At 34.4% G+C, this 16,058-nt stretch overlaps 2 protein-coding genes across 4 annotated transcripts in view; one reads left to right on the plus strand and one right to left on the minus strand.

Annotated features, from left to right (window-relative positions):
* The window catches only part of LOC128999545 (mitoguardin-like), a 296,106-nt gene extending 295,283 nt beyond the window's left edge, over positions 1 to 823 (minus strand). The window contains exons 1-2 of the mRNA XM_054426115.1: positions 515 to 823; positions 35 to 164 (exon numbers count right to left, since the gene is read on the minus strand). Of these exons, the coding sequence (XP_054282090.1) occupies positions 35 to 164; positions 515 to 598 (214 nt within the window). The 5' untranslated portion in view covers positions 599 to 823. The remainder of the gene's footprint in view (positions 1 to 34; positions 165 to 514) is intronic.
* A 2,573-nt stretch (positions 824 to 3,396) lies between these two features.
* LOC129001565 (TBC1 domain family member 25-like) lies at positions 3,397 to 15,908 on the plus strand. 3 transcript variants are annotated; one of them, XM_054428899.1, is made up of 10 exons: positions 3,397 to 3,488; positions 3,702 to 3,896; positions 4,802 to 4,911; positions 6,001 to 6,096; positions 7,399 to 7,549; positions 10,100 to 10,308; positions 10,618 to 10,756; positions 11,083 to 11,213; positions 11,740 to 11,977; positions 12,998 to 15,908. In XM_054428899.1, the coding sequence occupies exons 2-10, from the start codon at positions 3,837 to 3,839 to the stop codon at positions 14,198 to 14,200; spliced, it is 2,337 nt and encodes a 778-aa protein (XP_054284874.1). In that variant the 5' UTR covers positions 3,397 to 3,488; positions 3,702 to 3,836; the 3' UTR covers positions 14,201 to 15,908. The 3 variants fall into 3 exon arrangements, with proteins under 3 accessions (XP_054284874.1, XP_054284872.1, XP_054284873.1); XM_054428897.1 differs by having other exon boundaries at positions 3,410 to 3,518; XM_054428898.1 differs by having other exon boundaries at positions 3,432 to 3,518; positions 3,763 to 3,896.
* Positions 15,909 to 16,058: the final 150 nt, after the last annotated feature.

Raw genomic sequence — 16,058 nt, forward strand, 5'->3', positions numbered from 1 at the left:
AAAATTGATTTTATGGATGACTGGACTGGCTTACCTTCATTAACATTCATTCTAGGTTTAGTGGCACTCTTCAATGGGGCTTTCTTGAAAATGTAACGTCTCCTGCGAAGGTATTTTGCCAGTAGGCCCAGTGCTGCAATGCTGCTGAGAGAGATAATAACTATCTGCAAACACATTAATTAAAAATGTATTTTCAGTGTAGGTATGACATCTTTAAGTGCTCTATACATATTATATTTGGAATCACTTGACAATAATAACTGTTTTAGAATAATATCTTTTATATTGTGATCGATGAAAAGTCTGAAGGACTTGCTTTTAAGGGGATCCATGCAGTGTGTTAGTAATTTTTTGAAGCATATAATTAAAGTAACTTTGGTTGCAAGAGGAACCAAGACAAGACAGGAGTCAACTTTGAGAGTGCTTCAACAACCTAGGTCCTAAGTAAAGAATAGGCCAAACTTATTAAGTTTAGCCTATTAATTACCTATTTAAAAACAGTGTTAAGACTCACCTTATGGGATCTTCCTAGGGAAACGTTTTTCCCAGGCAGCATCTCCAATAACTTTTGAAACGTAACTAATACTTGTCCTATCATTTTTGTATTGTTTAGGCGTAATCGTGGATATAAATGCAATGTTTGAGGTTATGTTAAACCCGGTAAATAATATGGGCTAAACAATTAAAGAGTGTTTGAGTAACAAACTTTTAGCCTTTAACTGAAGTATTTTTTTAATATTATTAGTCAATGAAGCCATAGAACGAACTAATTTAATCGCGAGAAAAACATTATTCGAACAAAAGGGTTTTAATGTGCGGTGTAAACACTTTGACACTTAGAAAAATTTGGATTTGGAAACCGTCTGCTATTGCTATGTTTTGTTGCTAAAATGGAAAATAAACATCAGCTGATCAGCTGTTTCATTATAACAGGATTTCAGCCTAATTCTCCTAAAGTTAAATTTTTAAAATTGCCATTGAGTTAGGGTATGGTCAACGAATTCTAATTAATTTAGCGATTCGATGGAAAAAAAGTGAATTACCTATATACTTACTTCATATTTTTGCAAATGGAGAAATGATACGAATGTGGGGTTATAGATTTACCACCCAAGAAAATTAATTTATAGAAACCAAACATTTTTAATGGGACTGGGTTAAACCTAAGGGAGTATGTTTTATCTATGGTTAAACCATAGATAAAACATACTCCCTTACTCCATAAACAATAACTTGTCCCCTGGTTATATAACCAAACAGCAGGGGTGCCCATCCCCCCCTAGACTCATGACGCACCCCCCCCCCAATTGAGCAACAGCCCCCCCCCCCATAAATGATGTACACAACAAATGAGAAACATTATTCCCCCGCCCAGCACTATTTGTAAAACTATAAAAGAAGTTTTATATTTTTTTTTATATTTAAAATTCAAACCCAGTTAATCTATATCAATAAAGTTATAGTTTTGTCTTTACATTGCTCAGAATTATACATATTTTGGGTTATTTGTTTTATGCATTGAAGAAGTTTAAACATGTCTTATCTCCATTTATGTCCGTCTGTCACGGCCCAGAAGGCATTTTATGCAGCCTACTCATGGCATACTCTAAAGAAAACTAGAGAAACTAGAGTACCGATTATGATTCTAATGGTTTAATTGTATCCACAGGATTGGCGAGAGAGTCCTTATAGCCATTAAAATATGGCCTAACTATTTTGGAAATAAAATAACGGACGATCAAAAATACAATTTTGTGTGATTTTTCTAGTTTATTTTCTCCATGTTTACTACATACGTCATTAATTTATGAAATACTAATAATCTGTTAAGAGAACACGTCATATATGAAATTACGAACAGTGATTAGTTGAGTTTGAGTTAGCTACAATTTTAAACGTTGCCGTTTGTACAACTGAACCAAGATAAATAATTTGAAATTTACAATAATAATGATTGTGCAATATTGAATTTCGTTTATAAAAATGTAAATCGTGACTTAATGGCTGTTTACAGCGTTTTAATGAGTTTGTCGTCTGTTTTTATACTATATTGGATTAACCGTATTTTTCATTCCCCCCCTCCCTATTAACTCAGGTAATCGAGTATACACAATAGTGTAAAGTATTGTAGCCTATGCTACTTGCTACTTGATTGTATTTTAACGAGCTTTATGTCAACAAAGCGTTCTGCTGTGCTTAAGTCGCGGTGTAGCTGGATGTGTCTGTACCCCGCGTTATCTTTTATCTATCACAGCAGTTGAGCCATCCCGTGCGCTCCCTCTCTTAGATATCACGTCTTGCTAATCTTAAATAATAACTTTCTACACGAATCCTAAACTATCCTAAAATCCTATTTTAACTAATTTAATTCAATAATATAACTATTGTCATTAATTATCCACTTTCTATCTGGCGATTTAGTAATGTATTTTGGATTGTCGTCACGTTGAACACTGTTGCAATTAACTTTAGCCCCCCCCCCCCATTTGAATTTTTTGAGCCCCCCCCCAAGAATTTCAATGACGCAGTCTGCGTCACGGCCCCCCCTTGTGGGCACCCCTGCAAACAGTAAAGCACAAATCAAGAAATTAACCCTAAAATAATGGAAACAAAGTTTCATCGACACTAGTGCCTTTGTGTCACGTACATGAACTAGACACGAAAAACGTGCTTCAAAATTTACAATGGGATGAAAAGTCTACTTGTGTTGGTTAGTCTATGGTTAAACCTTTGACTACTAATACAATAGTCAATGGTTAAACCTACAAAATGAAAGAGAACCACTACCTTATACTTTATACTTTCTTTATACTTTCTTATGAAATGGCCCAAAGAACCAACTGTTTTTACAGTGACTGTCATCATAGATTAATAATATACTCCCTCACTGCAACTAGAGGGGGCTATGTATCAACTAACATGTTTGCAATAATGAAAATTGCCTTTGTAAAATAATATATGACTATAAAATAGACAACTGTAGTAATGAGCCACTTGTACATTTCACTTGGATTTAGATTGATTACAGCATGTTTAGTTACCATAATACGAAATTTAAAAACCATTGCCTCCTCATTATTATTCACAGAAACATGACAATCTTGAAACTTGATTGTCATTTTACATGATATAGTCAATTCATTGTTTAGAGGTCAATATATTTTGATTCTTTACACAATAAACATATTTTCTGGATGAAGAGTAGATATTTGTTCAGGGCTCTCGTAAGCGAGAGCTTGGTAAATTAGTTTTATATAGTATTACAGAGCTTTTAATTTCGGTCTGTCTCTCCTAATTGTCTGGCGAATTACTGTAATCTGTATATCAGCTGTGAATTATAGCAGACAATTCTGTTACTAGTCTGCAGCTACAACTAATCAGAAACGTCAGTTTCTTCATTTATAGAGTTTTCTCTGTCAGTCAGTCATGGATGCTTTCAGAACTCATAGGTTAAAATAAATTTAAATAATGATTTTGTTTCTCTACAGGTAATTCTGTGTTTAACAGTTAAAATGTAGGTATGTGTATGAATTAATATTTGGCCGATTTAAACTTTGAGTGTGTAAAGTACAAATTGTTTCTTGAAAGTGTAATTTCCAAGTCTGTTGATGTCTTTTTAGTACACGTATCTAGTATATTTTCTAACAATACAGCTGTGTATATCTTGGTCTAAGCATTCATAGTTGTTATAATTATTGCAGATAACTGTCTTGGAATTCTTTCCATGATGTTTTATCCTAGAGATATTGATCTGGGTTTTAGATTTTATTACTTGCATTCAAATTGCATACACACCAATATTAGCCTAATGCACCCAGGAAAAGAATAAAGACAAAATGGCAAACACTTCAAGTCCATTTGGCTACAGAAGAGAAGCAGTAAGAGTAAAAGTGATGGTAAGTCTGCCTTTGTCTTTATCAAGTAAATCCATAGTTATCTTATTTAAATAAATGTTTCAGTACGTTCATATCAATTTAGGATCAAAAAATAAAATATCTATATATCGAAAAGAAATCATCGATAATAATTAATGTTCCCTGTAACAGGATAGTAGGCCTACCGTTAAGTACCTGGTTAAAAGTCATAAGGACTGCAGTCTGTGACTATGGATTATTAGCACTTCGCAACTACTTTCTGCTAAAAAGTGGCGCCATCCTCAGTCTATTAGGTAGTTATTTGAATCAGTGTTTCCATACACAGGATAGCCAAAGGTTTAGACTATAAGCTCTAACGGAATGCGGGATGATACAGGATTTTTGGCCATGACGCTTAATTTTCTGTATTTTGCTGTTTTCCAAAGTAGCAAAGTTTAAAGAGCTATTTTTGAACAAGATATGTCAAAAAGTTCTTTTTGGATAGAACAGGAAAACTCAAGGTGGAATAAAACAGGATTTTCCATTATCTTAAAGCGGGATAGGGAAACACTATGACTTTGATTTATATTCACCGTAGGCCTAGTCTTGTTCTGCTAAAGAGTGTTGATTGAAAAACATATTACTTTTCACTCAAAAAGTCTAAAAGTACACACATTCATACATGCACTTATTCTAGGCCCTACTTGAACAATATGTAATCTGCTTATTTTAAAAATGTAACCCTGGCAGAAGTTTAGTTTGCATTAGTCTTGTAGTTGTAATACTGGGCCGTTACATAGTGAGCTACATACAATAAACACTCAAGTTACTAGACTGTTTGGCCTAACTATTTTTTGAAACTGTAAATGTATAATCTAAATGACTTAAAATTTTAGGTTTTCATCAGATAGGTCTAGGTTCTTTGTCACAATTCTTTTCTTTTGCAGAAATGTGAAGGTGTATTGCCTCCGGAGTATAGGAAGTTCAGTGTAGACCCTCAAATCACTTCATTTGAAGTGCTGCAAAGTATTCTAGCAAAAGCATTCGATATTAAAGGGTAAGTGTGTTAAATTTAAAGTTAAGTTAAGTTGGTGGGAGTATTCAAGCTAAACAAATACCTAACAAAGCTAATCTGAAAGATCAAGGTAAATTTGTATTGATCCATGGAGAAAATGGAGATCAAATATTGTGTGTAATAATATTGAAAGGTATGCACATCAATTGATTCAAGGTTCAATTGGCAAAGGTCTCTTTGCCAAACAAATACAATGCCTAACCTATTTAATTCTTTTATATACAGCCTTAAGAATCACAAGATTGTTAGTACTGAAATAGGACTACAGTTTTTATTGTTTTTAATTTTAGTCCATAGGCCTAAAACAGTTTCTACATTAAGATATTTTTGTTTAAAAAATAGGCTACTAAAAATATTTTTTGTTCTATTAGCGTATTTCGGAAAGGGCTATTACCGTAGGCGGCATAGACCTAGACCTAAAACTGATTTACTTTTTTATTTTAATATCCCCAGAGGCCAAAAAACATTACCAGTATTCGTTAAACAATTTTTTGAGTGTCATTAAAAACGTTAACTTGAGTAATTTTGGTGAAAATTTAGCGAGAGCTGGATAAACTTGATTGAGTTCACAAACAAGCAAATTTGGGTCATGGGAACGGGGAGTTGTGGAATTATTTCATTGTATTCAAAAATTTTTTTTTCAATTTTTGTCCTTAAAATCCAGTCAGACAAATTTTAATTATTTGCTCAGTCTGCAGCTTAGCTGCAGCAATCGATAGAGAACCTTATAAAAAGCGAAACTGCCATATTAAAAGAGGCGACGCTACGAAGATTCCCGCTAGCGGTAGCTCACAAAGATTTATGTAGGAAGTGCTAGTGTCGCCATCCAAGTCTTCGTGAACTGGCAAATCTTCGTGCTAGTGGCAATCTTCGTAGTGTCGCCTTTTTTAATATGATGGTTTCACTTCTTATAAGGTTCTGTATTAATTGGCTGCGGTTGGGGATATTTGTTTGGTTATGGTGGGCTACATGTTTCTCTCACATGACTTTCGACAAAGTTTTGCAAATATCCCTTCTTCAAGTAAGTTATAGTTTATTAATTCATAACCAAAGTTACATTTATTATTCCAGCGACTTTACTGTGAGGTATAGAGTGGTTGATGACTATAAACAAGAAACTTACATTTCATTGTTGTCGGACTGGGACTTGGATGCGGCATTTCTCAGGTGAGATGATTGGCAATTTCAAATTAAAATATTTGAATAAACTTGCCTTCAAAAAGCACTTTATTGATCAGCTTACGTAGTAAGTGGAGGGTTATGGAGTTCCTTTTTAAAAGGCTGTAATACCTTAAGTGGGCAGATTTTAAATCCCAATCAATGCTACAAATAACTCCTAGCAATGAATAATGTAAATAAGGCAATGGGTCAGCGGCAGCAGGGCCGTATTTAGAATCCGATCCATGAGGTTCCCAGGGGCTCACACCTATTCTGATTCTTCAAGCGCTGGAGCTTAGAAGGTTTAGAAATACACGTAGTATTGCTTCTATGTGACGATCTTAACCCTTTGTTTTCTAAGATTTAATCAGTGAATAGTCCTACAATAATAGCTAGTAAATAATTCCATTTAATTTTTTTATAATATTATTAAGGTTCTTCAGGCCAAAACCTTTTACTTCGGGTTGTATTAAAAAAGGTTGACCTTAAGATCTCGGAACAAAATCAGTTTGGGCCAAAGTGGGTTTCTTCAGAATTAAAAAAAAAAAATTAATTGTTATACAATGATCAGGTCAAACTTGGCAAAATCGCTAACAAAGAACTAAATTGAAAATGGACACCATTGTCCTTGGGCACGTGGAAAATGGTGAGCGCCCCCTGCGGTTGCAGTGAAATAGTGAACTTCTGCTATCGTGAAGGAATCATGAACTGACCTATTTCCTGCAGTCACGACGAAATAGAGATCATCTTCCGCATTTGGGAAGTAATTTTTATCTTCCGCGAGTATGGCGAAATCATGAACTTCTCTAGTGTTCGTGGGGTAATCGTGAATATATTTAGCTGTTGGTAACTTCATGATCGTGTCACGTAATCTTGGCAAAATTGTGATTTGGATCGTGCAATCTTCGTAGACGCTTTTGTCAATCGTGAAAAAGTTGCGCTCCAAATTTAATCCCCCTACCTCATCATCTGTGAAATTAATTTTCACTAGAAAAAAAGATTCCTTTGAGGGGAAGTGAGGTCCCTGGCAACCACCGTTTGGGAAATACGGCCCTGGAGTGCCAGTCTCTGCCTTACCAATTGCCATTTGAAAAGGATACGTTGATAGTTAGCATAATAATTGGAGCAATCAACAATTTGTAGAAAAAACAAATCATATTTCCCTAGTTATTGTACTTTTAAATTACACAACCTCAGTAGGAGTTTGTAAAAGAACTAAATTTGTTGTAGAACTCAGGTAAAAAAAGTGAATAAAAGCAGTGCATAACTTTAACAATATGTATTGCTCTCACATATCCTATGGTATCGCAGCTCATCGGAGCCTCATCTAGACCTTCGTGTGGACTTAAAGCCGTTCTCAGAGTCCCGTGAGTGTGAGGAATGTTGGGTAGAGAGTTCCAACCCAGAACCTCTACCAGCCGAGAGCAGACAGACTCGACTACAGGGACTTATCATGAACCACGTGAGTAAAGTCGAACGTTTGGTTCATTATCTCTGTAATGTTATTGAAACAAGGATACAATATCTCCTTCTCAATCCTTGTGTCATTGTTGATCTCTAATAGGTTTTTCTTAAAAAAAAGGCTGTGGGTTGTACAAAGAAATTAAACATAATGCCATTTTGTTTGGGAATAAGTCTGACATGTTAAGGAAATAAAATATTTCAGGCAAATGGGAATTCCTTTAGTCTCCAGGTTTGCTGTGGCAGGGATATTTATTGCTAATTGTCTTTTTCTTCAAAGAATCAAAGACTAACAATAAAATATAAACATCTCTATGGTGTTCTATATGAGAAAATATATAACATTGGTCTCAGTTTATTGGTTGATAAGGTTGAGGATAGCACAAACTAGGAGAACCATTATCAGCTGTCCTCGCCTGGCCAAGGGCAATGTCACCAGATAAGGACTAAGTGAGTTGTATCCTTCCTCAGTGTGGGTAACTTATCAGGTGACCTTCGTCTTTAGGCTCAGGTTTCCAAAATGTCTATAGTGTGTATAAAACATTGTTATGCATGTGTTTTTTACAAAATGTTATTGTACCATCTATAAATTCATACTAGAAAACGAGATTTACTGACGAAGTGGGAGATGTCAGGCAGGCTTAGCTCCCAAAATGTTCATATTCATATTGATTTGAGATGGGGATGCCACCTATGTGCGTTTTTAACCCAAATATGGGTGAAGGATGAGTGTTATAATGGAGTGTGTGATGCCTTGTGTATTGTTACTGACTAAGACCAGCTGTTTCATTAGTCAGGACCATTTATTGAAAGTCCAGTGACCAACTGGCAACCTTTTGATTACTAGGCGAGCACTGACCACTGAGCTATAAATAAATAAATAAATCTTTATTGTCACATAACGTTTACAAAATATAGCAATGCTATAAAACAGGTGACATTGTCAATACAGTATACAAATACCTTAAAACTAAGGAGTTATAAAAGAAAAAAATAAACTAACGCTATGAAAATAGAAATAATTGTTGTAGACAAAATAGATAAATTAAAACATTGCATTTAAAATACGAAATAATTACACATCTTGATCACATAAAAACTCATCTATACTATAATATGTTTTCCTTAAAAGAAAATTAGTAAGGCTGCTCTTGAAATGCTTAGACTGTATTCTGTTTTTGAGCTCTTGAGACAATTTATTAAACAATTTTTTGCCCATGTATGTCGGAGTTTTTTCTACTAATGAAAGACGGTGCCGCGGATATTGAAAATTATATTTAAACCTAGTATCGTACTTGTGCTCGACATTTTCACTACCGTACATAATTTTTCAAAATTTCCCTCCACCATCAAAAGTGTTTTAAAAATAGTTAAACTCGGAACAGTCATTATCCCTAATTCTTTAAAAATAGGTTTACATGATGTTCTCCAAGGTGCAAATATCATTATTCTTAAAAACCTTTTCTGTATCTTAAAAATTAAATCGATGTTTGATGCAAAGCCCCAGAATTCAATTCCATACTGAAGAATCGAATAGAAGTATGCATAATATAACATCAAACGAGTTTTTAAGTCAATTGTGTTTCTTAAACATATCATTTGATAACATGCCGAATTCAGTCTACTAATCAAATTTTCAATGCTTTTGTTCCAATTTAAATTTGAGTCTACGTACAATTTTGAGAAATTTTGCATCATCTTGAACACATAAATTTTGGTCACTAAACTCTCTTGCCTGAGCAGTATAAAACTTTACCAATTGGGTTTTCTCTTGATTCATTTTTAAACCGTTAATATTGAACCACCGTTCCAATTCCGATAGGGCTTGTTTAACTTTGAGAGATAGTTCTGAATCATTTTTAGATTTGACAACTGCAGTTGTATCGTCGGCATATAAAACAAGGTTGTTTGAAACATTTTTAGGCAAGTCATTTATATATAAAATAAAGAGTAAAGGTCCGAGAATTGACCCTTGGGGAACACCAACTGTAATTTTTTCCCATTCTGATATTGATTTTTCATTATTTTTAAAAATTACTGTTCTTTGAAATCGATTTGTCAAGAATGAAGTCAACCATAAAACAGATTCTTTTGAAAAGTTATAAATTTTTAGCTTTTTTAAAAGTACATCATGGTTGACACAGTCAAATGCCTTGGATAGGTCACAAAACACTCCCATTGTGCTCTGTGACCCATCCAAAGCCCATGAGGTGGCTGTGTGCTATACAGCTAATAAATGTTTGTGCCTTTAAAAAAATATGTTTTTGTACATTATAATTAATATCAAAATGTTGATTAAATTAATTTCACACTACTGGTAGTTGATTATAGTAGATATAATAGTTTGAAAAATAATAAATAACTACCAAACAACCATACCCATAGGCTAACTAAAACTGTAAATGAAACCACAACTAAAGAGGCTATCTAACAGATCTCCTGAATCTCCCAAGGAAAATAATTTGTTTCTATCTAGTAAAATACACAAAGATTGGAAGTTATTATTTACAAAAGAACATACAAATTCTTGATTTACCTGTAACTTTTTTAGGTTGAGAGGACTTTTAACATGGTACAGAGGGCGTTGAACTTGGTTGAAGAACAAACAGCGTCGTTTGCACCTGCCCCTAGCAGTATCCCTCCCCGCCCTCCACTCACGGACGCTGAGTTCCGCACATTCCTAGACCCGATCGGACAAGTGGTGCGAGATAAGGAACTAAGAGCAGTAATTTATTTCGGAGGAATTGAACCGAGTCTCAGGTATTGTACAGTGATAAATCCCTAGACTACTAATACAACCACTGCTTACTTGATCAACTGAGCAACCTAATGAAGCATATTAATTTCATATGTCTAGGTTTTTCAAAAATACGAGCACCCAGGCTTCAATATGAAAAACTGTTGTCTATAATTTTTGTATCGTTACATTGAGTTTATTATGAAACTATTTTCCCTCATCCAATCATGTGATTGGATTTTAATTGGGGGGAAATACAGACATGACTATGATTGAACTCACAAAGATTTAAGACTACATCCTTGTTAAATTTAATTGTGAGTTTTTTCCAGGAAGGTTATCTGGAAGCACATTTTAAATGTCTACCCAGAAGGTATGTCAGGAAAAGAACGAATGGACTACATGAAAAGAAAATCTGCAGAATACGAGAAACTTAGAGATACCTGGAGAGAAATGCTGAAAAATGGCCAGGTTGGTAACACTCTTTGTTTTAGAGGTTCAATTCATAGCTCAATCTAGTTGTTTCGTACAGGATGATATATATTTTTTAAATAGTTGATGTGATGTTGATTCTTTCCATGAGTGATTTATGTTTCCATGTCAGAACCTCTGTGACTCTTCTATTCACAAAACCAGTACTTTTAAACTTCTGTTCAGCGTTTGTGCACACTATATTGAAGTCTAACTACTGTATGGCATAAAGCACACCCCGTAAGATGTGTCGACTCTGATTCCTTTCAAGTTTTAAGACTAGCGACTAAATACATGATTGTAAAAGTGTCATATCAATGTTCCAGATGGTAGGAGACTTGGCTTATGTCACCAGTATGGTACGCAAGGATGTTCTGCGAACAGACAGACACCATGTGTTTTACGCAGGAAGTGATGACAACAAAAACATAGCTGCTCTCTTCAATATTTTAACAACGTAAGCGCGCTTTACTTTACTGTATATTGTCTGATTTTATTTTTGAATGTAATTTTTAGTAAACTTGAGGGTATCAGGCAGTACAACTTATTATCATTTTACATTAAAATTATTTATGGGAAAAGTCCATATTTATTATTTTTTGTGGGTCCAGCCCAAATTTATTCTAATAATTATTTAGACCATTAGGCCAGGCCTAAAGACAACCATACTTTCTCTTTATCTCATACAGTAGACTCCCTCTTCCCGGACATGTTTTCTTGTGAGTGTCAACTAGTGTTTATTGACTCTTGTATTTTTTTCACATATAAGCCTGTTAATCTAAATTTAATATGCTGATTAGGTAGCAATTTTATTCAGATTACACCTAAAGAATAAAGATTGACCAAATCTAAGCTACTTAGTCTCTCAAATATTCCTGAGGTACCCAACGTTTGTTTTACTATAATTATTTACATCAAACCCAGTACAAAATGTGGAATGTTTTCACAGTTTAAACTATTCTTATAAATTGTTTACTTTGCAGGTACGCTCTCAATCACCCGGCCGTCAGCTACTGTCAAGGCATGTCAGATCTTGCGTCTCCGCTGTTAGTCACGATGAATGACGAGGCTCAAGCGTACATCTGTTTCTGTGCGCTGATGAGACGACTCGCTCCCAACTTTCTGCTCGACGGTATCACTATGACTCAGAGGTTTCAACATCTAGCGGAGGGCCTTATGTATTACGACAACGCTTTCTACTCATACCTCAAATCACATCAGGTATTTTATTTTTGATGAGTAGTTCTGGCAATAATTTAAAATGGTAAATTTTGCAAATCATGGGAGAAGTAAACTATCTGCAGTTAAAATAAACTGTTTAAACTTTAACAATCTAAATCACTAGGCCTAACACACTTTCAGGATAAAAGTTCAGAACGAAAACTTGTCTGCATGATGGGTTTTAAAGAACACAACAACAATGGTAAATGTCTAAATTTAATTTTTTTTATGATATTTTCACACTTTGCATCCCTACAGTAACATATAAAAGCTGTTATATTGGCTATAGACACCAGATAGTAACGTACCCAAACTTTGCACTGTCAATTCTACCTATGTGAGCATAACTTTACAAAAACAGCTGAAAACTGCTTCTAAAAGCCATTCAACTTGAAAGATCGATTAATGGATACAATTTTTTTTTTTTTACAAAAGATCAATTCTTAAAGAAGTTTAAATTCATCTGAACTTCAGTAGGCCTATCTGGGCCAGATTAAAAGGACCCTTTAACACTTCTTCAGGTCTGCAAAAAGAAGAAATTGTTGCATATAATAAGAAAATTTGTCGATGTAACATATTTTTATACGTTTGACTAAATTTATTTAGAAGCTACTTTTTAATCATGTCTGATATACAATCTTCATGTCACTATCTGCAAACAGCAAAATGTACAAGGAAATCACTTTTTCAGTGATATATCTTGTTTGTCATATATGAACAAGAATTTTACAGATATTGCTATTATTTAGTTGCTTACTTTCCAAAAAGTGTATAAAAATATTCTAAAGTGTTTTAACTTTTTTTTGTATTTCAATACCAAAAGTAACTGTGTACAACATTCTTTAATTCCAGACCCTCCAGACTATTGTCTCCAACTGAAATGTTCTTCCATAAACAGACTTTACAGTACATCATTTGTAACTTTTATTAATATTCTGTGGTGTCATAGTAAAAAAATCATCTGTCATTTTAAAAAGGTTAATGTAAAATGTTTACTTGAGTTATTTATTTTTCCATTAGGCTGACGATCTGCTTTTCTGCTACCGTTGGCTGCTGCTTGAAATGAAGCGAGAGTTTGCGTTTGAAGATGCGTTGAGGATGCTGGAAGTGATGTGGAGTTCTCTGCCACCTTCGCCTCCAGAGAAGGAGATCAAACTGTTTGATCAGGAGTTTCTCGGAACTCCCCCTCCTCCGAGTCCTCGACCTAGGGAGAACGCTTACACAAAGATCTGCGCTCTGCGACGACAAACTTCCGGGGCATCACTCAGTCTCGATGAAGGCATTAGCTTAAAAGCCAAACACGCCAAACAACCAAAAACACGACCTTTCAACAGCCTTGACGAGGCAGCTTTGGAGAAAACACAAGAAGTTGAAAAGCCTCCTTCTGGCCGTGTAGTTAAAAACCTGAACGAGTTCCTCAGTTTCGATAAGAGTGGCAAACTCAAAAAAGTTAACACAAATGCTGAGAAAAAGCGAGAAAGCGAGGATGACGGAAGTTCTCCGGATGATTCGACGGAGTATTTTCCGATGACAACTTCTATGACGAGAGAGTTGAGGTTGGAATTGGAGAGTTTGGACAGACACGTGTTTGGGAGCGACAAACGGAATCCAATGCTCGGAGACGAGGTGTTTGTGTGGGAGAATCCTTTGAGAACAGCTACGACGCCCGATGAACAAACAGAGCTAGAAATGGACGTGACTGTCGGGGAAATAATAGAAACAGATGGAAGTTCCGTTAAATCTGTTACACCAATTAGATTGTTGAAAAAACATGAGAGTGATACAACTACTTCTTCCAGAACTGAAAGTCCCTTGGACAACAGCCTGTCCAGTGACGGAACTTCGAGTCTGCTGGCTCGGAGAAAACAAACTTTAGAAGAAATAAATACAAACGTGAATGGAAACGTCTCCTCAGTGTCGAGGCCTTGTGACGATCTCAATTCTGACATTAGTGATTCCGTTAAAGCGAAAGGGAGTAATTTGCTTCCACGCCCGGACGTTTTCGGAGGTGGTAATCCATTTCTTATGTTTCTTTGCATTACAGTTTTGCTGCAACATCGAGATCTAATTATGCGAACTGGGATGGACTACAATGAAATGGCAATGCATTTCGATAAGATGGTCCGTAAACACGATGTCAACAAAGTGTTAAACATGGCTCGACAGATGTACGCTTCTTATTTGAAACAACATAGTGATATCCAATCACACCTCAGTGTATGATTTAACATATCTGATTTTAACTGATTATCCAAAGACTGGTCCTTTTTGATCTGTTGTTATTGTTTACTCATTCATTGAAATTTTTCTCAAAGAATATTGTAGAATTCCCACCAACGTAGATAAATTTGTATTATTACACCACAAGTGCTTTTTACCACCAATATTTTTACCAGACAATAAAAATCATCCACATAATCAGAAAATAATTTTTTTACTAATTAATAATAAGCTAAAAATATCTGACATAACATGTGTCTTGTTTCATCCCAAAAAAAGTAAAAATATAAGTTTTTCCCAACTCAAAAAATAACCAATGTTAATAGGCCTGCCAGCTGAATATTTTACATCGGGTGGACCGATTGCTTCTAGGTGTCGAGATTGCTTCGGCAAAAATCTCAAACAAACAAACAGTATATAACATAATTTTAACTCCCTTTACCAGGCTTACGTTTAACAAATGACTACTATGTTACAAGCATATAATCTCTTTGAGATAAAAGATAATAAAACACGTGAAGGGTAAAAATAATACGACTAAACGTGAGTATATTTTCCAGAAAAGACCAAAAAATACATTCCATTATTCCATATGAAACATTTTAGTTAGTCAAGAGTAATGTTCTATTATATTAATTACGTTTAATCCTATAATGTATACTAAAATAGTTGTGTTCAACAAATTAAAGTTTGGTTTTATCAAGCTGCGCACATTTATAAGCATTTAATAGATTTTTAAAGGATTCAACAGCACACAATTAATAATTAAGATACTGTATGGTTATTTTTTGTAACCTTTCCCGGTGAACATATAATCCTGATTACAAAACTCAGTAATTTTTTTTGTCAATTGTAATATTTTCAAACTAGTTGCACAGTAAATTATTGTGATTGAAATTAATCACATTGTAGGTTAGAAATAGTTTGTAAATAGTAGCTTACACATTGTAGTTTATATGATTAATGAGGCTTAGGTATGTATAGATCTCCGATGTATATTTCTCATAATATCATTAGTTAGTTGATCCTTTTTACTTGCTCAAAGTTGGCAATAATTTTGCAGGGATGGTTGTATGATTATAAATTCGATATTAGACCAACTTGCTTTAGGCTTAGCTTGACGATATAAACATCTTAGCCTGTAGAATGCAGATGCTTGAATCAATGAATCTATGATTCTCTGTTTACAATACCGGTTAATTCAGAAAAATATTTTTAACTCAAATAGTACTATAGCACTGTTTTGTGATTTTAGTAAATTTTTACAATGTTGAGAAAGAAACGTTTTACTCTAGTTTATTAGTATTGTACTTAATTTTGTGATTATTATTGTAAAAGAGGAAATGCATTGCCTACTGATGAAAAGTCTTGTGATAGAGAAATTGTTCCAAATATTAAGTTTTAGCTCTAATTTAAGTTCTGTTTTTGTGTATACTATTTTATTGCCTTTAATTATGGAATATTAACTAATTTAGTATATGAGTGTTGTTTATGAAGTAAAGAATACATTCGATTTGAGTTCTAAGACCTCTGAAACTAAGTTTGCATCTGACAAATTCATGCTTAGTATGATTCAATACCTTATAAGTATTTGACATCTTTGGTACTATTGATTGTTTGAATCCGGCTGATTTAAACCTACCTCAAGTCCACTTAGCTTGAAAGTGTAAATGATATGTCTATCAAAAAAAACTTTGTCTACATTCCCAAACTCCCAAAACTAATATCCGATAAATTATTTTGAATTTAAGTTGTTGATGCTGATGTTAAGAAAACATATTTGCTGGAAGGATTGCAAAACTTAAAACAAAATATGTGACTATAATTATTCAGACATTCCCAGACCACCCGACCGGCTTAT

Source organism: Macrosteles quadrilineatus, unplaced genomic scaffold (genome assembly GCF_028750875.1).
Source record: "Macrosteles quadrilineatus isolate MER2022 unplaced genomic scaffold, UCM_ALF_1.0 Scaffold_8__2_contigs__length_117827958, whole genome shotgun sequence".
Taxonomy (NCBI): Eukaryota; Metazoa; Arthropoda; class Insecta; order Hemiptera; family Cicadellidae; genus Macrosteles; species Macrosteles quadrilineatus.

Bases quoted from the DNA above. Each gene is read 5' to 3' on its own strand.
- LOC129001565 (XM_054428899.1), top strand. From the start codon at position 3,837: ATGGCAAACACTTCAAGTCCATTTGGCTACAGAAGAGAAGCAGTAAGA. The intron at 3,897-4,801 runs GTAAGTCTGCCT...TTTCTTTTGCAG, and splicing joins CAGTAAGAGTAAAAGTGATG to AAATGTGAAGGTGTATTGCC. The intron at 4,912-6,000 runs GTAAGTGTGTTA...TTATTATTCCAG, and splicing joins AAAGCATTCGATATTAAAGG to CGACTTTACTGTGAGGTATA.